General features: G+C 37.2%; 1 protein-coding gene across 2 annotated transcripts; it reads left to right on the forward strand.

The window, feature by feature from the left end:
* The first annotated feature begins 1,697 nt into the window (after positions 1–1,697).
* upf1 (UPF1 RNA helicase and ATPase) lies at positions 1,698–27,624 on the forward strand. Of its 2 annotated transcripts, none has more exons than XM_022678828.2 (24): positions 1,698–2,060; positions 6,585–6,721; positions 7,211–7,300; positions 7,413–7,580; positions 8,929–9,109; positions 9,544–9,705; positions 9,866–9,953; positions 10,276–10,374; positions 10,634–10,742; positions 10,826–10,985; positions 12,556–12,674; positions 13,679–13,843; positions 14,685–14,799; positions 15,013–15,156; positions 16,238–16,451; positions 16,552–16,669; positions 16,794–16,950; positions 17,830–17,972; positions 19,430–19,604; positions 19,798–19,879; positions 19,985–20,146; positions 21,313–21,536; positions 21,874–21,996; positions 22,975–27,624. In XM_022678828.2, the coding sequence occupies exons 1-23, from the start codon at positions 1,890–1,892 to the stop codon at positions 21,991–21,993; spliced, it is 3,303 nt and encodes a 1,100-aa protein (XP_022534549.1). In that variant the 5' UTR covers positions 1,698–1,889; the 3' UTR covers positions 21,994–21,996; positions 22,975–27,624. The 2 variants fall into 2 exon arrangements, with proteins under 2 accessions (XP_022534549.1, XP_022534550.1); XM_022678829.2 differs by having other exon boundaries at positions 9,866–9,950.
* The last annotated feature ends 96 nt before the right edge of the window (positions 27,625–27,720 follow it).

A 27,720-nucleotide genomic window follows, 5' to 3' on the forward strand; every position in this document is an offset into this window, starting at 1 on the left:
AAATGAATTGTTTCTGGTTTTAGTACATATACCACACAAATGTCATAAAATACAAGAAACATGAATTTGACAGAAAACATTTTAATGCATTTTACCCGAATCACAGTTCCTCACTGCACATTAGGCAATTTGGGATCACACTTCTGAGTGTGAGAAAAAAAAGTAAATCATTTCTGCACTCTGCTGTGAACATTTTATTATTATGTTTCTAGATTTCATGCCCTTAACTACAAATGTTCAGTATACTAGGTACTGAATATTTTTTTAAAAATGTGATCGGGACATACCTAACTACAAATCCAAACCAAGTCTTAATGAACATTTGCTTACCTAAGGGCTGGGCGATATTATAAAAATGATTTTTTTTAATATTCTTCATTTACAGCAATTCTCAACTAGTTCTAACATAACTTCAGTATTTTGTGTAAACAGTGATTCGCAAGCCATTGTTTTCATTGCATTAAAACAGCAATTTCGATTACCCAAGTTAATTTGATTAGCTTACCCCATTGGCAGATTTTTTTTTTTAATATAAGTATTTACCTCTCAATATAGATAGATTTTGTATAGTTTTGCCAATGGATTTTTTTGCAGTCTATGTTTGATTATTAACTGCTTTAAATCCGAAACAAGTGGCATCAGCATCGTCTTTTCCCTTTTTTCTTTTTTTTTTTAGTTTTAAATCTTCTTCTGAATTAAAATTCACATGATCAATCCAATCAGTAGCAAAACATAACAACAAACATAAACATACATATAAATAATAAATGAGAGGGACATTTATGAAAATATTCATAGGGATTTGCAAATATTTGCAGCCTTTCTGTTTGTCCAATTTGTACTCTATCCAAGTATAGTTTGAACAAATGAAATTATGGAGTTTCCTTTCCTCGATTTTCAGATTTTTCCATTTTTGTATCTTGTATCACAAATCTGACCGTATAATCCAACTAATTTTTGTTACAAGATGTAAAAAATGGAAAAATTCAAAAATAAAGTTTTTTTCCCTAAAATTCTGATTGTGAGTGGCAGAGAAGGAAAACTAAGCATTATAAAAATTGAGTGAAAACTTATTTCTTCTACACTGTACTAAATGTGAAAAATAAATAATGAGTTTTTACATGCAAGTTAATTTTTTTTGCATCTAGCCTCAAACGGTCAGAAAATTGAATTAAGTAACGTTCCACTGACCGTGTAACACAAATCTAATGGTATAATCCTTACAAAATGCAAATTTGAAAAATCAGAAAATAAAGAAAAGATTCCTTTTTAATTTTTCTTAAAAACCCGATTGTGAGGTGCAGAGAAAACTAAAATGGGAAAACGTATTTCTTGTACACTAAACTACATACAAGTTAAATAATTCGTTTTTACATCTAATTTTACATTGTTTGCATTTAGCCTGAAACTTATCAATAAACGTTGCACTGACCGTGTAGAACAAATCTGATGGTATAATCCTTGCAAAATGCAAAAATGTGAAAATAACGTTTGTTTATTTATTTATTTTTTTATTATTATTATTTATTTTTTAGCGGCATTTAGCCTCAAACGGTCAAAAATGTAATTAATAACTATTTATTTTATTAGTGCTATGATAAATGTCTCTTCTCTGAAAATGTGTGCAGGTCTGTGTGGACGTCACGCGCCCGCCCTGCGCTCTACGCCAGCAGCTCGTGCGCTGCTTGGTGCTTACGTCGCCGTTTCGAGTGGGAGTTGGAGCGAGTGTGCTTTCATTTGAGAAACGTCGTTCTGCTCCGAGTTTAACGGAAAACGGGCTCCGCGCACGGACTCGGGCTGCGTTTCTGCACGTTTTTCAGCGCGCTGGTCTCGGAGGGGGTCGGTTTGGAAGACAGACGCCGCCGGTCACGATACGAATACAGGAGAATATGAGCGTAGAGGCGTACGGGCCGAGCTCGCAGACTCTCACCTTCCTGGACACGGAGGAAGCGGAGCTGCTGGGAGCCGATACCCAGGGCTCGGAGTTCGAGTTCACCGACTTTACCCTGCCGAGCCAGACCCAGACACAGGGCCAGACCCAGAGCCAGCTGGACAACCAGGTCTCTAACTCCCATTCCTCTGCGTTTGGTGGAATATTAGACCGCGAGGTGGAGTTGGCGTGGGGGGAAAACGGAGCTGGCTAGCGGAATTAACGCTAAGCTAACCTGTTAGCTAACCTAGCTAGCGGGCTTGTTTATTTTCTGCGTGTTAAAAAATAGCGCTTTAGCTTAGCTTAGCTTCGTTAGCATCCAGGCTAGTTGGCTAACCTAGCCTAGCTAACCGTGCCCGTGTTAATAATGGCGTAACCTAGCTACCTACGTTAGCTTAGCTTAGCTAGCTAACGCGCTTTTAGCCTCGCTGACATTTATTACAGCTCTGGAAAAAAAATACCACTTCAGTTTGTGAATCAGTTTCTCTGAGTTTTGCTATTTATTGGCATAATATTTAGTAAAATGAAAAATGTTGTTATTCTATAAACTACGGACGATATTTCTCCCAAATTCCAAGTAAAAATATTGTCATTTAGAGCATTTATTTGCAGAAAATGAGAAATGGCTGAAATAACAAAAATATGCAAAGAAAACCAGTTCATATTAGTAAAGTTTTAAGAGTTCAGAAATCAATATTTGGTGGAATAACCCTGGTTTTTAATCTCAGTTTTTATGCATCTTGGCATGTTCCCTCCACCAGTCGTACACACTGCTTTTGGATAATTCCTAATGCAAAAATTCAAGCAGTTCAGCTTGGTTTTATGGGTTGTGATCATCCATCTTCTTCTTGATTAACTTATTCCAGAGGTGTTTAAGTGGTCGCTTATTTTTTCCAGAGCTGTAAACATAGTTACCTAGCTAAGATATACTTTAGCGTAACACTATATTCTAAACACTACTAGCTGGACTAATACAAAATATCATCTATTTATTCCTGTTATTTAGGTTTAAACTGCATATCAACGCTCTAACTTTCAGCTAACAGCTAGCTTTTTGGCTGGTTTGGCTAAGCAGTCAGCTTTTGGCAAAAGTTAGCCAACGTTAGCTAACGCCACAACCGCTGGCAAAGCCATGCTAAGCTAGCTAGCCTAGATAGCTAACTAACAAACCACCCTAGGCTACAGGTAACAAACTAGGAACTCCTCGCTCCAATATAATTTCAATTTACACTTAAAATTAATTTAAAGCATTCTTTCTCATGTTTACTCCTGCAGAACATAAGTAAACAACCATTACTCATTTTAACCCATAACATCCCAGACCCACTTCTCAATATTGATGCCAAATTAAATTTAGTCAAGTAGTTAAATTCTTTTTTCATGTCTTTTAATATTAATCTAATTTACAATGTATTACATATGTCCAGCACTCTACTGGAAAATTTAAGTTTTATTTATTCTATTTCTTAAAATAATGTCTTATGTTTTCCCTTTTATTTTAATGCCTTTTAGTGTTAATCTTAATATTAATAATAAATAAATTAAGAAAAATATTGAATTTTTACCAGACTTTTTACTATTACTGTATTTATGTAGCTAATTGTATGTATTTGAGTGTCGAAAAAGAAGAATTATATATTTTTTGGGGGAGGAAAAAATATAATATTTGGAAGCTTGTCAGTCACTGTCGATATAGCAAACTCAAATTTAAATTTTGACTTTATAACACGCTTGTAATTTGAATCGGGTGTTTTAGATAAAGAAAGCACCCAAAATGCAGGGTAGTAGGAAGAGGTTTTCAGGAGCAGAGATGAAAGAAAACCACTGCTTTAACATGATTAACAAAAGTGGTCTAACTGCAGAAGAAAACAATATTTTTAGTAAGTTTACAAGAAAAATGTAAGAATACTAACAGCCAAATGTACATGTTCCTGCACATATACATAGTTAGAAACCCCTTGTACACATCATTGTTTTGAACATAGATATGCTATGTAACATTATATTAAAAATACATAAGGTATTGTATGGCATGGAAAGGTGCAATAACCGAAAATTATGCCATAGATGGTTAATGTAGTGTTAATGGACTATGTTTTTTCCTTGAATCTCATTTTAGTTGATAATTTTGCAGATTTCATGCCTTTATTTACAAATGTCCAGTTTACCGGATACTGAATATTGAAATGCATATTTAAAAAAAACTAACATGCAACATTTATTTATTTTATTTTTATTTATGTACATTTTATAATTTTAAAGACTGCAATGCATATCATTCAACACAAATGTTTTAATTTTTTAAAGTGGCTAAGGAGGTGGCAAAGCTACATTAGCTATAAGTTAGCCAGCCAGCAAACCTACCAAGTCTATAGGAGAGAATTTCTAAATATTTCTCTAGCTAGGTTTAAAGGGGACATGAAACACTTCAAGTATTTAGTTTAATTCACAAGATGTATTTTCACTCTAACAAATTTTAGAAGTTTAACAGTTGTCAGTGAAGCGGAATTAAAATAATAAGCAATCTAAATGTCATTTTTTTAAGTAAGGGCAGCGCCATCTTGTCCCAGCGCTGAAAGTGACGTCACGAGGTTGGTTCTCGCACGCCTCACTACTATAATCTATGAGAATACCGTAATTTAGCTCCTCAATAAATAATAAAATCCAAACCAAAACTCAATGCAGAGCGGGGGGGCACTTTTGTATTGCCCCTGTGTGTAGTAATATTGGGAGTAGTGAAATTTAATAGGGTGAGGAATGAGAAATATTTACTTTCACTTTCATACCCTCGCAGCGCTGAATCGTGAGAATCCTCCGGTTATCTGCAACGCTAGGGGTTAGTGGCGAGCACTTTCTAGACCAGGACTATGTGAAGGAGAGGGGTTTGAGTCAGGAGCATTAGCGCCGGATAAATAAGCTGCAGTCCGAGGCTTTTTTCCTCCGTTTTTTATTTTTCCTCTGATCAGCTGAGATGTACAGACCGTCTGAATGGGTAACGTTACTATGAGAGCAGCAGCTGTGAGCCGCACCAGCCAAACAACACGCCCACCCAGCAGAGCAGCGAGAGGTACCGTTGCCGAAAATCTAGATAAAATGACAATTTAAAGATAACATAGCTAGCGTTAGCTACTTAGCTAGCTATCTTATTCTAGCTAGCCAACGCTAGCTAACTAGCTAACACTAACTAGATGAAGCTAAGTACCCAGTAAGCATTCTAACTTCTAAACTGAACGGTTTATCAACCAAACAGCGCCTTGGTGTTTCAATATCCACTTAAATCATGTTCGTTTCATTCAGTCTTAATGAACTCTGGACTTTGCATGTTAAATAGCTAAATGTATATAAACTAGCTGGTTAACTGGATGGCAGTACCTGCTGTGGACGTGCTGCAGGGTTCTGCACGGCTCCACGTAGAGAGAGAATAAACACTCCCAAAACGTCTCGCTCTCAGAAAAGCATCTGAAAAGTTCTGCTCAGGTTTATACAGGAAAGATCTCTGAGCAAATGCTCCATGTTAGCCTAGTTCAGCTTCGTCTTCATCCATAATCTCGACAAACAATACGCTCTTTTCCTCTAGCTATATGCCTGGGATCTTAAACCAACCAACCTCGTGACGTCACCAGTGCTGCACGGGCAACATGGCGGCGCCCTAGCTCAAACGTAACAAACATAAATATATTATAATTTAGTGTGTAAACATTTTATATAAAAAATTCCCCCCAAATAAATTCCATTATATTTAATCCCTTAGAAAACTTGTACAAACTGAAATGTTTCATGTCCCCTTTAATAGCATCTATTTATTGTTATTTTGGTTTAAACTGTAGGTTAACTATTGGTTAGCTTTTCGGCTAAGCACTCAGCTTGACAGAAGTTAGCACCACAACAGCTGACAAAGCTAAGCTTGCTAACCAAACTAACCAGCAAACCAAGCCTACAGGGGAGAAATTTAGACTCTTTACCACAGTGACTGAACTGGCTTTCCAATATACCTTTAGTTATTATTCTAGTTAAACTATCAGTTGTTTCCCAGCTTTACCTGTGTAGAACAAAAATAAGGCACCTTTTAACCCATAAGAGCCCAGACTCACTTCTAAACGTTGATGCCAAATTAAAAATGTAATCAGATAAATTCAGTGAGCAGCTCATCGAATCTTTCTACACCATATCATACCTTATTTATTTATTTATTTATTTAAAAAAAAATATCCTATAAAAGCCCAGACATACTTCTTCTTTTTTTTTTTTTACTACATAAATCCATATGTATCCCTCAGGTGTTATCAGGTATTTAATATTAATCTACAGTGTAGAAAATAAGTAACCTGCCAACTTTTGATTGGCATTGGTACTGCTGTACGTATGTAATTGTATGTAATTGTATGTATTTGGGTGCCAAAAACAGCTTTCCAGTTAATGATGTAAAATTGTTTTTCCATTTAATGTAAAAGAGAGGATCTGAATTTGTTTCACTTTTAGAAATGAATGATGTTTATCCAAAAGAATAATGACTATTAGTGATATATTATTTCATGAATAGTGACACAAGGGCTGGTTTACCTTGCTACTTCTTTAAGCAGCTTTACTGAAATGTTTTCTCCGTTTAAGGGGTTGGTTTAGCAGTTAGCTTATTTTTCTGTCTGTGTGTGTAAAGGTGAACGGACCTGATGGAGTTTTACAGAACGGAGAGGATGCTGTTGTGAAGACCAGTCAACTTCTGGCTGAACTAAATTTTGAGGAGGATGAGGAGGACACCTACTACACCAAGGATCTTCCTGTGCATGCCTGCAGGTAGCTTACCTACCTATGTGTAACATTACCCCTGTTACTATAATTGAACTATTATTTCGGATGTATTTTAGCATGCCTCTCAGCCAGTCACAGTGTTAGATCAGAACTGACTGTGGTATAAGGAAAATTTAAACAAGTTTTAAATCGTAAAGTGAAAGCGGATTCTATAGAAGAGTTTACTTTGATCTGGGTGGTTGAATGTTGACTCATACTCTACCTTGAAAAGTGTTTCTTAGAAGAAGGAGTGAACAAAAATTCATGAGGTGGCATGTGGTAAACTTAGTTATTAAAAACTCGCTTGTCTTTTTTAAATTAAATTGATGTCTGAAAGTGATAGTTTTGTGGTTGAGGAGCTTCATCAATTATACGATTCAAATAAGAATTAAGTGAAACTGGTTCCTAAATAGAAAGTAATAAAGGTTTGGGCACCTTTACTCACAGTGGTTTAAGAGTCAGTTGTAATTGTTAAACTTTTTTTTCCCCTCAAAGTTATTGTGGGATCCATGATCCTGCCTGTGTGGTTTACTGCAACACCAGCAAGAAGTGGTTCTGCAATGGACGTGGCAACACATCTGGCAGGTGAGATTAAGTTACATTTTCTTTTAGTTTGTTATGCATATCAGTCATTAAGTAAAAAAAAATAATAATATTGCTTACTTCCTGTTTATTTACTGTTGTTCTGTTTTCACAGCCACATTGTCAATCATTTGGTGAGGGCCAAATGTAAGGAGGTGACTCTGCATAAAGATGGTCCCCTGGGGGAGACTGTGCTGGAGTGTTACAACTGTGGCTGTCGTAATGTCTTTCTCTTGGGCTTCATCCCAGCCAAGGCTGATTCTGTTGTGGTGCTCCTTTGCAGGTGAAGTCCTTCTTATCCTCTTTTTACCTTTTCACAGCTGGCTGTATGCTGGCAATTCTAATATGTAATAGTTTGTTGTAATGTTTGGGGTTTTGTTCTTTTGATGGGAGAAACAATAGAAAGAGCATGCATGGAAGCGGTTTACTTTAAAACTATGGTTGGCACGACATGATTTTCATATTAGATATTGATACTACAACTGCAGTATCTGACCCTTCAAACTGATCACTCAAAACAGAAGGTTATGAGAATCACTGGCAAGATGGTGGCGCAAGCAACCAAAGAAACCAACACATTTTAATATTCTCCTTGTAAAAAAAAAAAAATGATAACCACTATATTGCCATAGTTTATTATTATTAACTATTATTAAAGTTATATTGCCATAGTTATATGACCATTTTCTTCATAGCAAGAATAAAATATCACTAGTAGTTTGTCATAATAGCTAGCTAGCTAACTTTTAAGTTCCACCTTAAATGGTGCAACAGCTGGCAGAGGCTGCAGCTAATTTTAGCTTACCATTACAAAGAAATTAATGAATGGACAATCATAATTAATAGCTGCATCACTTACCACCTAAAGCTTACTACATAACCAGCATCTAGTTTGCTAAACATAAGTGTGCCACTAATATATATATATATATATATATATATATATATATATATATATATATATATATATATATATATATATATAATATATAGTCTGTATAGGGTTCTTGAAGGGTTGTCCCAGTTCAAGAGGGGATATCACCCCTTACTCTTGTAACTAATGGTAAGGGTTACACTCAAAAACAAAAGGTTGGGATACAAAAAAAGAAATGGGTTTCAGCCAAATACTCTACTTCCCTATGATGCCTAGAATACTCTATTATATTGCTTGGATATCGTATTGTATCAATACAAGGCATCAAACATGGATATTTTTATTGCAACACAAGCGCTCTAAACTCCCTAAGTCTTGCCCCCTAGTTTGAACTTAATGCTTTATTACTCCTCATGGTGGCGCTGATCAAATGAATAGGGTAAACCTGCACTGAAGAATATTGGTTGATTAATTCTGTGAAACTGACACCAATAAATCCATAATCCCTAGTATTTGGTTATTTCTTCAGTAACACCGATGCTGCAAAGTGTCGCAGAAAGTTGTCTTACGATAATTTGAGTATCTCAGAATCACATTATCGTGACAATATCGTATTGTGAGATGACCTGTGATTCTCACCCCTAGTATCAGGCCTCTGCACCCTTACACAAACAACTCTTTTAAAATGGACAAACTGTCTTTGAGCTATCAACTGAAGTGATAATCACTCACATGGGTGTTTTGTTTGGGTGTTTAGGCAGCCGTGTGCCAGTCAGAGCAGTCTGAAGGACATTAACTGGGACAGCTCCCAGTGGCAGCCTCTGATCCAGGACCGCTGCTTTCTGTCCTGGCTGGTGAAGATCCCGTCTGAGCAGGAGCAGCTGAGGGCACGTCAGATCACTGCTCAGCAGATCAACAAACTGGAGGAACTCTGGAAGGTATGGGAACACAGAGGCTGCTGCTACCAGGCTTTTCTTGTTTTTTTTTATTTGCGTTTCTCCAACGTAGAGTATCAGGCAAACGCTTGGGTACACCCGTTCTCATAGATTTTTTTTTTTTATTATTATTTTCTACATTGTAGATTAATATGGAATACATCAAAACTAAAAAAAAAGTAAAGCGTCCAATTACATAGTTAACCGAAACTTTTATTCTTTTAAAAGGTTTATACTTTAGATTCTTCAAAGTAGTTCATTTTGCCTTGATGCTCACTCATGACTTATACTCCTAGGTGGCTTCATGAGGGAGAACCTTGAATGGATTTCTTGATTCTAGTTTAAAGGTGCTGAGCTCTTGATCAGAGCTGTTCATATCAAAATGATTGATAGATTTTTTCTTTTTATTCAAAATCATATTTATTCTGAATTTGTAGGAAAACCCTACAGCGACGCTTGAAGATTTGGAGAAACCCGGTGTGGACGAGGAGCCTCAGCATGTGCTTCTGCGCTATGAGGACGCCTACCAGTACCAGAACATCTTCGGCCCACTTGTAAAACTGGAGGCAGACTATGACAAGAAGCTCAAAGAGTCCCAGGTGGGCTTGAATAACTTATGATTAGTTTCTTTCATAATACCACAACTAACAATATGCTCCACATACTGTGTGTTGTTCTGAGAAAAGTAGAACAATTTGTAACAGTCTGTAATATTTAAAAAATAATCATTTCTTATATTTCTTTTGTTTATTATTTCAGACCCAAGACAATATAACTGTCAGGTGGGACTTGGGACTGAATAAAAAGAGGATTGCTTATTTCACACTTCCCAAGACGGATTCAGGTGGTAATATTTACTTTCATCATCCTCTGTGTCTACCAGTGGTTCATATCCATCCCATCCCCAACTCCGTGCCCCATGCATCCCTCGTCGATGTATGCACGGACACGTCCACCTGTGTGTGTGTGTGTGTGTGTGTGTGTGTTTTTGTGTGCGAGAGCGCGTGCGAATGTGTCATTTTGTGTTTGTGTGAATGGGTTCTTGTAAATGGTGAATCTGTGCTGTATCACTGTATGTGTATGTGATGGATATAAAAACAAAAACAGACGTTTTACACACAATTAAGCCGTTTTTTTTGTAACACTAATTTATCAGATATTTGTCACAGACATGCGCCTGATGCAGGGGGACGAGATCTGCCTGCGCTATAAGGGAGACATGGCTCCTCTCTGGAAGGGGATTGGGCACGTCATCAAGGTCCCTGACAGTATCCTTCCATTGCAGTGTGTAGTACAAAGATGCTGTAATTGCAGTGGAACATGGATTATTAGGCCTTGTGATCTATTTATATTTCCTAAGAGCCCCCATTAGTGCTCCCAGCTGCCATCTGTTGAAATGAATAAAAAACAAATCATTTGGAACCAGGCAACAAATTGAGAAACTCCTCATTACAGCCTAAATGTTGAGCACATTTAGTTTTAATAGGCAAACACATTTGCAAGTTTTCCTTAAATAGTTCTTCCCAGACTATGGAGATGAGATTGCCATTGAACTGAGGAGCAGTGCTGGAGCTCCTGTGGAGGTGCCCCACAACTTCCAGGTGGATTTTGTCTGGAAATCCACTTCCTTTGACCGGTTAGTAGCAGTTTTGGAGCAAGAGCTGTTTGGCTTTGTGCAATGTTTTGTTAACCGTGCTTATATTTCTGTTGACTTTAAAGCATGCAGAGTGCCCTGAAAACATTTGCTGTGGACGAGACCTCAGTGTCCGGCTACATCTATCACAAGCTGCTTGGTCATGAGGTGGAGGATGTGATCATTAAGTGCCAGCTGCCCAAGCGCTTCACTGCCCAAGGCCTGCCTGACCTTAACCACTCACAGGTGAGTAGAAGTGCACATTGGTTATCACCATTCATCTAGAACACACTCAGTGGAATAAAATAATGACAGTATTTTTATAGAATCAAATATGATGCAGTTCATTTAATTGGCTATTTTTAAATTTATATTTAGCATTTGACCTACTGCAAATAGTACCAGTAATATTTTACTTGGCCAGTGTAACCAATTCTAATTGCCATGCATTTGGTACTTTTGCTTATCACTATCTGATAAGCTTATTTTCGTTTTTTGCTCGATTCTGTGAAGTCAAGATTATTTTAGGGACTGATTTTGAAGAAAATGTCTTTAGAATAGTCTCAGCCTCATTGTCACTGTGAAAGTTGTAAGAAAAAGGACGTCTCTTCGAACTTGATGTAAAATGATCAGTCTTTATTACAGGAAGCAGTTGTGAGATACATTAATGTTACTCTGGTTCAGCAGAGCTGGACTGAACAACCAGCAGCTCAAGAACGCGCCATATATTAGAGCTGGGCGATATGGCCAAAATCCGATTTTCGATTTAATAGATTTTTTCCTCCTAAAAGTTGCTAGAAGTTGCTAAATGACGTCAACGCCTAATTTGCATAATACACGTTTTTGAAGCTGTAAAGGATTTACATTGTGAGAGAGAAAAAGAGTAAAAACACTCTAAATATGTTAGAAATTATACAAATGAACCCCAACAAATGAACAACTTCTGTTGCTTTTTAAATAGGGAGTCACGTCTCAAAATAACCTATAAAATAAATTACATAAATCATTTTTTTGCCGTGTTGTTAAATGTTATTATAAGAGCAGATTTTTATTTTATTTTTATTTGTTTTTTTAGCTTTCTTAAGTTTTCTTAATTATTCACCCAACTCTACCGTATATACATTTGAAAAATACCCCTTTCTATCTAAGCTCCTTCTGTTAAGGATGTGGTAACAAATGTGTATTACTGAGAGGAGCGCAGCTGACTCTTGATTAAATTATGACATCTTCATGTCTAGGCCAGATCCCTCTGATTGTGATGGTTGTTGAATACACGTCTTCACAGAAGAACTATTGAATTAATTATGCCAAATAGTTTCCCTCCACACATTTGGGGAGAGTTTTCTCCACACGTTTGGAGAGAGACACCCTGATTTGTAAGTTGCTTATGACAATCATGCTATTGAGTGAAGTGAGGTAAGCCAGTCACTCTTTGGTCAGTACTTTAATTCTTACAAAGTAAAAGCCAGTGAAATGCAGTTAGCATCTAAAGTAGTGAACATATACATTTTCACATAAATTCTGCGGCGTGAAACAATATGGTGATTTTTTATTTTTTTTTAAAAGGCAAAATTAAACGAAGTAATGTCTAAAGTGAACAGTGTAGAATTTGTGAAACAAACATAAAACCTGCTGTGGAGTAGCATTAAGATTAATGGAGAGTGAATGCAATGAATATGATGAAACCTGTCTGATTTTGAGCAGTTAGTAAACTATAATTTGATGTATGATGGTTATTGGTGTTAATGATGAGGTTGACTACAGAGTGAAAATAGCTGTGAAGGAAAAGCTAGAAATGTTAATGTGTCTTTTTCAGGTGTATGCTGTGAAGACTGTGCTGCAGCGTCCCCTCAGTCTGATCCAGGGGCCTCCAGGTACTGGCAAGACTGTCACCTCAGCAACCATTGTTTACCACCTGGCCAGACAGGGCAACGGGTAAGACTAAACTGTTCTCAGTGTGACCTTTGACTCTGATTCTGTTACTCACTTGTTCTCTGGTACTGTTCAGGTTTCTAAGCTTCAAACCAAGGTAACACTTCACTAACCAAGCAGTAAATGTGACACTTGAAAGGTGTCTATTTGTGGAGTACACAGTGAAACGTATCAGTTACTGAAACAGAAAATAAAACTTGCACCTGGACAGATAGTAAAACTGCTCTAAAAGAGATCAGCCCCTATATAGATAATTTATCTCAGAGATGTGAGGTTTTGGGTGTGGCTGGTTGGCTGAATTTAACATTTTTCAACATCGTGAATAATATTATTGTGCTAAGAAATATTGTGCCATATCACCCACCCCTAATTATCACATCAGGGTACTACGTTTTTGCTGTTTTTAGTGCCAAAAAAAATCACCCTATTCTAATTTTCCATTATATATCTATTAGACACAGATTACATCTGTCCAGTATAATTGATTTTACTTTAATCCTGAATATATGAAGATATTTGGAGTGCAGTATTAGTATCATGACATTTGGGATCATTGACTTCTGTTACAAATCTGATACAATACTTGTATTATTCAGTATCTCAGTTAGGGGGTTGCCAAATCAAATCGTATGCAGTAATAAAATTTAATTTTCCTTTTGTTGCCCTAGTGTGTTCTTGAAATATTTTTTTAACTCAGTGTTTTGTCATATTGCCAAGAGTATCGTTATCACAAAAATACCATGAAATTTTATCCTATTATTTTAGAGCCATATCGCCCATACCTAATTAATAATAAGTATATGCATCATTTATCTGTCACAGACTGACAGTCCTTACAGGACACATTAAATGACTTGGGAAAAGTTTTTTTTTTAATTGATTATATTAAAATTAATATTGTCAGCTAAAATTAATAAATATATATATTTTTTATTTATCTTTCGGTCATATTGTACAGCCCGTCTTTAGTATATTAATTCTGTCGGTTCTTTTTCTTCATGTTACAGACCAGTGCTGGTGTGTGCTCCCAGTAACATTGCTGTGGATCAGCTGACCGAGAAGATCCATCAGACAGGGCTGAAGGTGGTGCGTCTCTGCGCTAAGAGTCGAGAGGCTATCGACTCTCCTGTGTCTTTCCTTGCCCTGCACAACCAGATCCGCAACATGGACAGGTAAAAACAAAACATAGAAAAATATGAGAGATATTTTCTGTAAAGCGTCTACTTTTTACTCTTTTTCTCTCTTTATAAAAAAAAAAACAATTTTGGAGAAATTGCTTTGGTTGTTGAGACACTGTTGAGGACTATTCTTTTTAATAGCAGCCCAAAAGCTTTTAAATACAGACCCCTGTAATGTTAATGAGAAGTACTATGTTCAAATAGCAGTGTTTTTTGCTATCACTATTCAAATATTATAGACTACAATCTTATATATAGACTACTATAATCAAATATTATAGACTACTGTCTGACCCGATACCGAGGGATGTTGGACCCTCAGGCTCTCATGTCCTCTGTCTGGCCAGACTGGAAGTTTCTGAAGTCAGCTCTTCTCCATCCACCACCACAGATCAGCTGCTCATCATCCATCTTACTCTATAAGCCATTAGTGGAGCTGCTATACACCTGAATGTATAAAACCTATGTGGATGTATGAAAGACTTTTTAAAATTAATTTAAAAGCCATTTGACCAGTGGTAGGATGGTCCCCCCTTTAATGTGAGTCTTGGTCCTCCCAAGGTTTCTTCCTCCTCCTGCAGCTCTGAGGGAGTTTTTCCTTGCCTCCGCGCTCACTGGGGGTTCTGTATTATGTATATTCTATGTTTAATGTTTTGCCTGATTCTTTGTCCTGTAATCATGTTTCTGTAAAGCTGCTTTGTGCCAACACCAGTTGTAAAAAGCGCTATACAAATAAATTTGATTTGATTTGATTTGATACAAGCCTGTCTGTAAACTTCACAAGGTCATGTGGACATCTTCAAATTAATAACCTGATGTATTTGTATGAGTGCAGTATGCCAGAGTTGCAGAAGCTGCAGCAGCTGAAGGATGAGACTGGAGAGCTGTCCTCTTCAGATGAGAAACGCTACAGAGCTCTGAAACGCACGGCTGAAAGAGAGCTGCTCATGGTATTTTTTTTCTTCAATCTAATATTCTTATTGCAGTACATTGAACTGGAATCAGGTGGTAGTGACCAAGATATTTTTCCTTTGTTAGCAGTTTTCTTAGACAATACACAATAGAAACACTGTGTTTTTTCTATTCCTAAATTAAGATCTTACTTGATAACTCTTGCTCTCTCTCTCTCTCTCTCTCTCTCTCTCTCTCTCTCTCTCTTTCAGAACGCGGATGTGATCTGCTGTACCTGTGTGGGTGCAGGTGATCCTCGTCTGGCTAAGATGCAGTTCCGCTCCATCCTGATTGATGAGAGCACCCAGGCCACTGAACCAGAGTGCATGGTGCCTGTAGTGCTGGGAGCCAAGCAGGTACTACTCTCAACCTGGTTTCACTAATGTTGACTTGATGATGTAGGGACAGCTTTAAATGGCGTTCCCTCCTAGATCAAAGTAAATGTCTTGTTTTGATTTTACAGATTAAGTGTAGATCAAATATGATTTCCTGTAGTGACTGGACATTTTCATTGTACTTTCAAGCCAACAATTGATTCATATAAGTAGACCTTTTGAATGTTTGGATTTATATAATATTCCCAAAATAATTTCAATAAATATTGTCACTTTAAGACAACTTATTGCTAGTAACGTAATACAAACTACAGTCTTTTACTACAAACTTTTTTTTTCGGAGCTGTATCAGAGCTGTATTTGTAGGATGTTTTAAATATCATCTGATTTTGCTGTTTATAGCTATTTTTGAGTAAAATTAACATTTTTGTTTTATTCTATTAACTACGGACAACATTTCTCCCAAATTCCAAATAATTGTCATTTAGAGCATTAATTTGCAGAAAATAAGAAATGTCTGAAATAACAAAAAAAAAGATGCAGAGCTTTCAGACCTCAAATAATGCAAAGAAAACAAGTTCATATTCATAAAGTTTTAAGAGTTCAGAAATCAATATTTGGTGGAATAACCCTGGTTTTTAATGACAGTTTTCATGTATCTTGGCATCATGTTCTCCTCCACTAGTCTTACACACTGCTTTTGGATAACTTAATGCCTTTACTCCTGGTGCAAAAATTCAAGCAGTTCAGTTTGGTTTGATGGCTTGTGATCATCCATCTTCCTCTTGATTATATTCCAGTTTATTTATTTTTTTATAATTAAACTCATTATTAAGTGGTTTGTTATTTTTTTCCAGAGCTGTATAAAACGTAATTATCATTATCATAAAACCACTGTTTTTAATGCACAATACATATGTATCATGAAAGGCCTAGGTATCTCTGATTAATTAGGGTTTTATGATCTTACCTCTATGCTGGACTTACATAGCTTATAATATTTGCTAAAATATTTGATCAAAGTTTAAAGGAGAGCTTAACTAAATGTAAACTTGGCTGACGTGTGAGTAATAAAGCTGCATTTAATCTCTTTCTCTATCAGCTGATCCTGGTGGGAGACCATTGTCAGTTGGGTCCAGTGGTGATGTGTAAAAAGGCGGCTAAAGCAGGCCTGTCTCAGTCGCTGTTCGAGAGGCTGGTGGTTCTGGGCATCAGGCCCATCCGTCTCCAGGTGCAGTACCGTATGCACCCTGCGCTCAGTGCCTTCCCCTCCAACATCTTCTATGAGGGATCCCTCCAGAACGGAGTCACTGCCGGTATGTGAGCATGTGCTTTAATTTTAGGTTGTGTCTGGAGTTTAAGTACATTTTAGTACAGTTGGTTTTCTATAAAATGTTTTGTCTCTATTTGCTTTAGCTGACCGCATCAAGAAGGGCTTTGATTTCCAGTGGCCTCAGCCAGACAAGCCCATGTTCTTCTATGTGACGCAGGGCCAGGAGGAGATTGCGAGCTCAGGCACCTCCTACCTTAACAGGTTTATCAATCATTGTTTTAATGTCTGCGTTGTTTAGACCATTTTAGAGTTAATTGGTTAAATAATTATCAAAACTGTATAATTTTGCATTAGCATTAGTACTGATGTGTCTATCTGTGTGCAGGACTGAAGCTGCTAATGTGGAGAAGATCACCACTCGTTTGCTCAAGGCTGGAGCCAAACCTGACCAAATTGGAATCATCACACCGTACGAGGGTCAGCGTTCCTACCTGGTGCAGTACATGCAGTTCAGCGGCTCTCTGCACACCAAACTCTACCAGGTACAGCTTCAGTTTCGTGCTGCCTACATAAATGTTTACAGTATCGTCACTGTATCCATTTATAGTAGTATTTACAGTAAACCTGCATGATATAAGGACAAAACTGACATTGCTTTTTAACACATTTCTCCTTTGATTCAACATGAAATTGGATATTGGTGTATATTATTAATTTCCTAGGGCCTGAGGGAGTCTAGAAAGGTGTCCAAGGACATTTTGATGCCCATTTTTTTATTAGTTTAGGCCTGTAACAGTTACAGTATTTCCCACTTGTCAGACATAACCTTAATCATACTTGTATGTTGACTTTTTTTTTTTTAAGATAAAATGTAAAAATCATTAAAAATAAATCTTTTATATAGTGGTTTCTGTTTTCTGATATATTTTTAATAATCAAAAATCCATTTCTCTTCAATAGTAATGTGTACATTTATTATTATGCTACTGTATTGGCATATAAAATTAAAATTATTAAAATATTGTTTATCTCAATCATTTTGGCCCTCAAAGCTCAATGCAAATAATCCAGAAAGTTCCCTTTAGTGTTCATTTACCTTGTACATTCTGAAGATAAAGGTCAACTAAGAGTTCAGTTCATTTAAATTGAATCATACTTGAAAACAACCTTAATTTGGCTGCAGAGAATTCTAGTTATTTTGATGCTTGATGGTCTTGATTTAAACACCATTATCCACTACACCTTTGGTTATACTGTGAGAACAGAACTCAGTATCTGTTTGCTAATAATTCTGTGATCTAATACATGGCGAACAGATGTATGCTGCAAAGTGTGCAAATTAATGCTGGGCAGAAACTGTATGTTGGGATTAGCGTTGACTGACTGACTGACTGCATCCCATTTGTCTTGTGTTTGTCTAGGAGGTGGAGATAGCCAGCGTGGATGCGTTCCAGGGCCGAGAGAAGGACTTCATCATCCTGTCCTGCGTCAGGGCCAACGAGCACCAGGGCATTGGCTTCCTCAACGACCCACGTCGTCTTAACGTGGCCCTCACCAGGGCCAGGTAACACATTACTTATTCATGCTTGTGTTTCGTGAGATTTTTTTCTTGTTTTGTGGATAGGATTTTATTAAAATTGTTAGTGATCATTGCATAATTGTCCTTATTAGAACAATCAAATATTATGCCTTTTTAGACCAAGGCTCTCTCTCTCTCTCTCTCTCTCTCTCTCTCTCTCTATATATATATATATATGTATGTATATATATATATATATATATATATATATATATATATATATATATATATATATATACATATATATATATATATAAATTGGAGATTACGTTATTAGTTCAAATTTGATCCCTAAACATCAGTCTAGAGTCATGGAGGAGCAAAGTTGTGTTCTCTCTTAAAGCAGCAGCAGCACTGCAGTAAAGCAGTTTTGAGTGTTGAGTGGCTTCTGTTTTCTGTGAAGCAGCAACAAACTAATTTTACAGTATAATAAAATATGATTTTCATATGTTTTTTTCAGGTAACTATAATGAAATGGCTTATTGATTAGGAATTGAAAAACATCATTGATCAAGACTTTTATTCTGGTTCAGCAGATCAAATTGGAACTTAAACTACACTACCCATAATTCAGTGTCCTTAGATGGGCCCAAAAGGAGCCCAGAAAGTAGTTAAAGGTTCCCTAATCCAAGTTTAAATCTGAGTTTAGAATCCAGGAGCAACAAACTTTATTAAATTAAATTAATGTTTGCTGTAAAACAGTAACCATCATTTATAATAGTAGTTTAAATCTAACCCTGCTCATTTTCAAGCTTGAACATGTTCAGACTTCAACTACCTTTTATTCATCTGGTCTTTTTGTCCAAACTTTGTTGCAGGTGTGAAAGTTAGCACAAACCACAGTCCAGATCAATTGAACCAAATCATGGCTCAGTTAATCCGGACAAAGACAGCCAACTTGATCTGGATCAACAAAGCCATGATTTGGTTCATTTGCAGTGTAAAAACAGTTCTACATGTTTGAGTTTCAGACAAGACGTTATGTAATGTAGTTTCAACCATTTACAGTTTATTAATTCACAAGGCTTAGCACAAAAACTGTCCCTTAATGATTTTTTCTGTTGACTGACTGATTTTAAAGGTGTCATTTCGCTAGAAAGCATTTAGTACTTGCTCTTTTTGAAATACAGTAGGTCACTCCAAGTTGTATATGCACGCTGCCTGTGCCACTGTTGTTCTACCACTATTGTCTGCATTACCTAATAAAATAGACAGAAAAACAGGTAAATCAGGAAAAGCCCTCAGACTGATGTCAACTCATAAATCAGAATTCATGGCCTCGCCCACTTTGGCTTGCAGCCGCCCACTGCAGAGCTTTGCATGTTTGCACAAATATTCATGAGAAAGAGCTGAAAACCTGACGTTCTTTTCTGCCCAGTTAATGAGAAAAACATGAAATAAGACATTTAAGACAGTAAATATGTTTGTGTTTGTGATATCAGGTACGGCGTGATCATTGTGGGAAATCCTAAAGCTCTGTCCAAGCAGCCGCTGTGGAACCACCTGCTGAACTACTACAAGGAGCAGAAGGTTCTGGTGGAGGGACCTCTGAACAACCTGAGAGAAAGTCTTATGCAGTTCAGCAAACCTCGCAAGCTGGTCAACACCATCAACCCTGTGAGTGTCATTTACAGGCTTACACACGTACGCCCAGTTGCACCATGACAGGAAGTTCATTAGTATAGCTTATATATAATGAGACATAATAAGGCACATATAATAAGACATGCTTTTTTAAATGTTCAGAATGTTATTGTTGCCTCTGTTTTAATTAGAAACTATTTAACCAATACTTATATTTGTGTTTCAGGGAGCTCGGTTCATGAGCACTGCCATGTACGATGCCAGGGAGGCCATGATACCCGGATCTGTGTATGATCGCAGCAACACTGGTAAGAGAGTGATGGTTCAAATTCACTTCACAAATCAAATTGAGCCAGAATGTGCATCTCTAACTAAAAATAATTGTATTTTTTTTTTTCTTTTTAATTTTGCAGGACGTCCATCTAACATGTACTTCCAGACACACGACCAGATTGGGATGATCGGCGCCGGGCCGAACCCCATGGCCTCCATGAACATCCCTATTCCCTTCAACCTGGTCATGCCTCCCATGCCCCCTCCAAGCTATCTGGGGCAGGTGAACGGCCCTGCTGCAGGTTAGACAGCTCCTCAGCTCCCCATTCCTATACTAGCCTCATTCTTATGAAAATATTTATTAGACACACCTGGTCAAATTCAATTATTATCAATTATTTTTTATATCTAAATAAGTTGTTCAACACACGTTTTTAAAAATTGTTTAATAAAGCAATCTGGTACATTAAAACTTAAAGGGAGAATTAAATGTTTTTTTCCTTAATTTATTATATTTAGAACATCACAAATAGTAACTGTTTTCCAACACTTGCAGTAAATGTCTATATTTAACATGTATCCTCACATTTTGTGTATATGTGTGTGGGTTTTAGTATACCTGTCAATCAATAAAATAAAAATAAAAAAATAATTGCAAAAGAAGGAGGGATGTTGTTTAGGTAATTTATTTTCTGAAGTCAGCAGTAGCTACACTGTAAGCCCAGATAAGTTGAATTTACTTTAAAAATTTGAGGAAACTGGTTTCCTTACAAAAGGTAAGCAATTGGTAATGAAAACTTAAGTTATTACAACTGAAGGGGAACTAGATTTAACTTTTTATTTTTGTTATACTGTAAGACCGGATAAGTTGAGTTTACTTAACATTTATTTTTTAAGGCAGCCTGTTTGCTCAAATCTTTTAAGTAATGGAGAATAAAAACTTGAGTTAGCATGAATTAAAACATCAGGTTATTACAACTAAAGGGTAAGTTGATTTATTTCTATGGTAGCCCAGGGGGAATCACTACACACTGATGGTGAGTGTTAGTCAGAAACTGTTGGACACACACAGTATGCAAATAGTTTGTGACAGAAGCCAATAGAAAAGAAGCTGCCAATTGCAACAGACTAAACTCAGTTATTATAAGTTGTTTCAACTCAAAGATCTCAGTTTGAATGTATTTGTGCCCACAAATGTTCAACTAACTCAAAATAGTTGAGTATTATTTAGAAATATCCAATTTTATGTAAAACAGATTTAAATAATTTGAGGTCAAACAACATATGGGTTTACAGTGTAAATAAAAGTCTCTGTAAAAAAAAAAAAAGAGAATTGTAGGAGGACTTAGTAAAATGATAAATATGGAAAAAACTAATTAGTTATGTCCAGATTGACAGCACTAGATTTTTTTTTTTATTATTGTTATTCTATTTGTTTAGTCACATTCTCTGTTTTGACTGTTTTCAGGCCGTGGAGCGCCAAAGGGTAAGACGGGTGGACGTGGAGGTCGCCAAAGGAACCGTGGCGTGGGAAACCATGGCAGTGGACAGGCCAACATGGCAAACAGCCAGGCAAGCCAGGATCTGGTGTCTCAGCCCTTCTCCCAGGGCCCCCTAACCCAGGGCTACATCACCATGAGCCAGCCCTCACAGATGAGCCAGCCAGGCCTGTCCCAGCCTGAACTCTCTCAGGTACGTGGACGCTGATGGACTGATGGACCTGTTGGGACATTATTGCAGTGATTAAGCCTGCTGCATGCTTCTGTCTTCTACTTTTACAGTAGAGAAATAATTGGAGATTAAAAAATCGATTGGCTATGTAACAGTTTCTGCCAATTTTCAGCCAAAATACACGATAGCTTGATATTTCTCTAATTTAGCCAATACGATTCAGGAATCATGTTCAGACTATTTTTAATGCTGGATAAGAAGTGATTTTCTGTTGTTTCCACTTTAAGCGCCACAGTGCAGTTCTGTGCAGATTATGTCAGATGGAGAATTAATACCCCCCTCCCCTTTTTCCCAACAGGACAGCTACCTTGGTGATGAGTTCAAGTCTCAGATGGATGTGGCGCTGTCCCAGGATTCCACTTATCAGGGTGAACGGGCTTACCAACATGGAGGAGTGACTGGACTCTCTCAGTACTAGAGTGTAGGTGCAACTCAAAATCGTTGTTTTAGCCAATTGCACTAAAGCTTATTATTTAATTTAGAGGCTGTTGTGAATTATTATGCACACAGGTGAAGGCGTTAAATGTTGGGTTAAGTTATCATACAGTATTTGTCAAGGAGCTCTGTAATTTGTGCTCACCTGGATATTGCCTATTGTGTTTACCTTTTAAGGTAAGCCTATTAATGTAAATAAGCAGGTATGTTTACTGTTTATAGTCTTAAAATGGAAATAATGTTGATTTCTGGGACAATGTATTGTCTTATAAAACTAGTTATTGTCTTATAAAATAGTAACCAAGGCCTGATCAAGTGATTTAGCAGATCTCTTTAGTGGAGTCCCCCAGGGTACCATATTAGGACCCATGAAACCTATAAATGATTCATTGTGGCAGTGATCTCTAGCCCTGAAGATCCAAGTGGTTTGCATAATTGTATGTTTTGTTGCTTCCTTGCTTAATTGTTCGCTTAATGTGTTGGAACCGATCTTTAGGAACCAAAGCATGCCTTTTTAAAATAAGCTGTTTTTTATCTTAAACATTAACCAATACATTTTTTCACCATCACAAACTGTCCTCTGATGCATCCAGGATGTTCAGTATATGAGTTAAAATAGAGGACAGAGTGCTATAGAGTACTTTCCAGTTTATTTAAAGGGTCTTTGACACACGTGTAACCATACATAGGCTTTTACCAGTGCTTAAAAACACTGACACTGCTGTACTTCCTGTAACAGAGAGTGAAATTAGTGCTGTTTATTTGGATGTGCTGCAGAATTTTTTGCTGCAACTGATGCATTCTGTCTACAATCACATATTACGTATTGTGAAAAATGTTGTGTATCTTAAGAAAATTCTTAATCTTTTGATGTGCTTTTTACTGTATCGCACAGCCCTATTTTGAGGCTATGTTCAGGGCGGTAAGCAGTAATATTGACGGCGCTCTTTGTTTGTGTCCTCAGGTTGTTGGAACGGGAGCTAGGCCTATGCTGAGCTTAGTTCATCAGCATTTTAAATCTGGGTAAATATTAAAAAAGAACAAACATGGATGCCCGTTTTCCACTGTTACAACTGAAGCACCATGGTGTGAGAGCAACAGGAGAGAATCAAACCAATCACACGAGTGAAAAAAGAGGGAGAAAAGCAGGACAGGAAGAGAGAACGAGGGAGTGAGTGAGTGGAGGGGGAAAAACGACCTCACCACTCGCTAAGGCTGGGGAAGGAGGAGAGAGGAGGAGACGCAGCGTAGGAGGGAAGGAGGAGACGATGTGGAAGGGAAAACAAACGAGATCTTCGATCTGCAACTCCGCAAAGTCAGAGGCCCCTCCTGGGGAGCAGGGGGGCCCCTCCCCTGCCTCCTCTCTCTCGCTGCCAGGCTGCAGCCGGCGGCCGCAGACCTCGCTCTGCCACCCGAGACGGAGAGAAGACGAAGTTCTCTTAAAACTACCTGCAAAAAAATACCAAGCTTGCTCTGTCGTCTCCACAAGCTGAAGGAGGGGGTGACGTCTTTCAAAAACATAAAAATCTCTATAAAAAACGCTTTCAAGCAGCTGATTCTGGGGGAAAATTTTCCCTTCAAAGTTGAGATCTGACATTCAGGTACTGCCACCGAACATCTTTTTAAGAGAATGGGAGAATGGGGAAAAGCGACAGGAGGGTTGTGTGCTTTTTTTTTTTATTATTATTATTTTTCTTTTTAAGTTTTTCTTTCTTTTTCTTTTTTTTATTTCTTTTTGTCGTGTTAGTGGTGGTGGTGACGGGTGCTCTCATCTCTGGAAAATTAAACGGTGCTAAGAGTGTCTGAGGAAGGATGCAACTCAACTTTGAGGAAAGTTTTCCGGCTCAAGGCTGGAGTGGAGTAGAGGTTCGAGTTAGAGGAATCGGTGGAGAGCCGGGGAGAGATGTCGCTTGCTTGCAGCTCTCTGTTGCGAGGCTCTGTCTGCGCTGGGTGGTTCACAACAAACTGAGAAAGAAAGGGGGAGGAGTCTAAACAAATGGCTTTGGGATAATTATTATTATTTTTTTCTTTTTTCTTTCCTTCTTTATTTTTTATAATAAGAAACAAAGGCGAAATTTTTGTATGGTATCTGGAGAGCAAAATTGGAAAAGCTTTTTCCTTTTCATTTTAAATTAAGTTTTGTTTAGTTTTTTCGTTGGACGTGATGTTGTAGAACAGCATCTGTTAACCTGCTGGCTTTGTTGATTTCCTCATTATGATGGGGTCATGCAATCACTAGAAAAGGTCCATGAGAAAAAAAAAACAAAACCAAACTCGCATAAATAAAAACAAAATAGATAAAAGCAGGGCATCATAAAGCCGCCACAGATTCCCGCACATTACCTGAAAACTCTCATGCGCTTGCTACATATAGAGTACAAGAATCTCAAGGAGAGTCAGTCAAGAATATGGTGTTGAGAAAGATCTGATGCGTTTATTTATTGGAAGTTGAAGTCTTAAGAATAAAGATCTATAATAACAGGTGCTGTAATCTACATGTAACGCAATGTGACTGTGAGGTGCAGTACACACAGAAACTATAGGGGGCAGTGCAGTCACTCAGCACTCAGCAGCATTGAAGTGGCTGTGTGAGGTGAAGTTGCCACTGTAGCAAGTGAAGCCTCTAGTGGCCTGAAGTGGAAGCCCCCAGTTAGCAGTTACATTTGCAACACCAACAGACTTTCTGATTGGACAAACGTGAGAAAGTATATCTCTAGCTTAGGGCTGGACAATTATTAAATATCAATAAATATATCGCAATATAAAATGTTTCAGTAACAGTGAAATTAATTTGTCCAAAGTAAAGTAGGTACATCAGTTGTGGATGTTTTTCTGTGGCTTTTCGTTTGTTCATAGAAATTTCAGAATTATATGGTTTCAACAACAGAAATTTAGATACGTTGTGATATACATTTTTAACTATATCGTCCAGCCCTACTCTAGCCTAAGTCCAAAAGTTACAGCAGTTGCTAATCTTGGCTAGTCTTAGATAATGGTCATGCTCTGCTTTTAGGACTTCAGTACTGTGCCAAAAATCAGTATGCTTCCACCACAGTAGGGAAAAAAAAGTAAACTATATTTGTTTTATTTTTATTAATTTCTTCCCCTTCTTAAGTCACCCCTCCTACTTTGCTTTGCTTTTTACAAAATCCCAAAAGACTTTTGAGAGTTAAGTTCACGGACTGAACTACTTCCGTTAGAGCCACGTTTGTGAATTTGACCCACTCTGAGCGAAATGCTGAAGGAAAGTGTGTGTGCAGGCGGGTGAAAAGGCCCAGAATCGCAGTGGCAGTGGCTGTTTTGGCTGTGGAAAGAGGCGGTGAAAGGGCAGACAGGTGAGATTCTCTCTGTTTGTGTCTGTCTGTGTTTCCCACGAGCAGACTGATAAAGAGGCTGCATTGCTCTTGTCTCTTGCTTAACTTGGATGCCAGTGTGCATAGACAGTAGTGTTCTGCTGCGGAGGTGTGTGTATGTATGTGCCTCCTTATTATTAACTGTCCCTCTTCTTGTTTTGTGATTAGCAGTTGTAGTTTTAATCATTACTTTCTGTTCGTTTGATATTTTTGACGTTTATTTTCCTTTCCCACTCATCTGCTGTCTTTATCGATTTGTGTTAGCACCATATTATCTGCATTTATTTAGTTTGTACAGTCTTTATTCAGAATGAGGTACACCTTGTTTATCCACTTTCAACTAGTAGATAGAATCCAGTCTTCAAAATCTTCATATTTTGCAGTTTTGTTTTTTTGTGCTTATTTAAAGCTTTGATTGGTTAAAGCAGCATTCTTTGATGGTCGCCTTGTCATCCTACTGAAACCAGGAATGTTCATGCCTTGCTGTTTTTTTTTCCATTATCATCACATCTATTTGAATTAACTATTTTTTGCCATCAGTCTAAGAAAGACTGTGGTCAGACTGCCAGCCCACATATGTTTTGTGGGGCATTTTTAGATTGTAACTGGATTGAAAAAAATACTCATTAAATCAATTTGTTTTATTAGATTGTATCCATATTGATTGATTGTCTGGACAGTCAAAAACTATATTGAATCCATTTTTGTATTATTAGATTGCATCTGGATTGATTTGTGCTGGTCTGAACAGCTAGGAACCACACACAATCTGATTTTAGCCAAATCTAGACTGATCCAGATTAAATTGTGATGGTCTAAACAGCAAGGAACCACACACTCAGGTTTTGGGGAATGTTAGATTGTGTCAGGATAGCCAGAAACCACTCTAAATCAGATTTTTGCTAATAATTGGACTGAAGCCACATTTGGAGGTTATTTGAAATGTGAGCATGATCAGATTTAGGATTGTATTCATATTAGTTTTTGATAATCTGAACAGTCAGGAACCACACAACTGTAAGTTTGGTCTTTCTAGATTGTATCCAAAAAGATTTTTTTTTTATACAGCATAAAATCCGATTTGACGCATTTGGATGTATTTTTAAATGTGTACACAAGTGAATTTGTACAGATGAGATTCAGTGTGGATGCTCTGGATGCTCAAATTATATATATATATTTTTTCCCTCATCATTTACACAGAATCTCATACAGAGAGATTTGTGATGTCCAGGCAAGCAAATCTGATCTTATCACTTGCAAATAACAGCATTTCTAATTTGAGAAATTAATCCGATTTGTCTGCAGTCTGAACACAGCCTTACACCGCTGGACTGGAGTTGACCCGTACCTTACTGTGTGCATCAGTTTCATCAGTAACTCCCATTTTTGTTGCCTGATGTAAAACAAAAAATGCATTCGCAGGATTTTTAACAATCAATGATAACATCCAGAATGTTCCAATATCTAGGTCATTTTGGTTACCTGCTTGTTTGCTGAATAGAACATAGAGCTGCTTTCATTATTTTCATGGATAGTTTATTATTTTGTCAGTTTTTGGGCTGTCTAAGCTCACCACAGACTTCCGTAAATTCAAGTTTAGAGGATTTCTTATGTTGAAAAATTTAATAAAAATCATCCAACACATTTACAACATGCCTTCCTCATGTTCTCATCTTTATCATTTTATTTTTAATAAGAATTCTTCCTCTTATAATTGATTGAATTAGTCTTGGTTTCTTTCCTGCAGTGTACTCTGTGATCCAACAATGTTGTACACAGTTAGAGCTCAAGTTATTGATTAAATGATTGATTACATTGGTTTAGTCTTTTCTTGACCCAACACCCACAAGGCCTACAGCAAATACAACAGAACCTGAGGGAACGGGAGATCCCCGCAGTGTGGTTATGTTTATTTGCTAAGATAGAGATGCTTTTTCACACTGTATGTGTTGTATTCACCTGAGAGGAACTCTCGCAGCCGTGAGGTAACTGAGGTGACCGACTGCCTCTCTAATGATGTGAGAAAATCACTATTAAAACCAAAGGATGAATACAAACCGATCGAACGACTGACTGACTAAATACCCGCGGTTCTGTCCCTCACATGAAGGAGGATAAATAATATAAATTTGACAATGAAAGATGAATTAGAGGTTATGAATCATATTGAAGATTTTGTTTATTAGGATTTCCCCCTACAGTATGTAATTCCTGCAATGTTACATAAATAAATGTTGCTTTATTTCACACAAACAAAAGACCTGTTTCATTTCTGAGTGTTTCCTTAAAAAGTATTACAAATAAAATTGTATGGGAGGATTTTTCCTACGCAAAAAAAAGATTGGTAACCATAA

This window comes from Astyanax mexicanus, chromosome 4 (genome assembly GCF_023375975.1).
Source record: "Astyanax mexicanus isolate ESR-SI-001 chromosome 4, AstMex3_surface, whole genome shotgun sequence".
NCBI classification, from domain to species: domain Eukaryota; kingdom Metazoa; phylum Chordata; class Actinopteri; order Characiformes; family Acestrorhamphidae; genus Astyanax; species Astyanax mexicanus.

What these genes read in the sequence shown, in the direction of transcription:
- upf1 (XM_022678828.2), top strand. Translation starts at nt 1,890, where the DNA reads ATGAGCGTAGAGGCGTACGGGCCGAGCTCGCAGACTCTCACCTTCCTG. An exon ending in AGAAGCTCAAAGAGTCCCAG is followed by an intron (nt 9,706 to 9,865) that starts GTGGGCTTGAAT and finishes TTATTATTTCAG; the next exon opens with ACCCAAGACAATATAACTGT. An exon ending in CTGAAAGAGAGCTGCTCATG is followed by an intron (nt 14,800 to 15,012) that starts GTATTTTTTTTC and finishes TCTCTCTTTCAG; the next exon opens with AACGCGGATGTGATCTGCTG.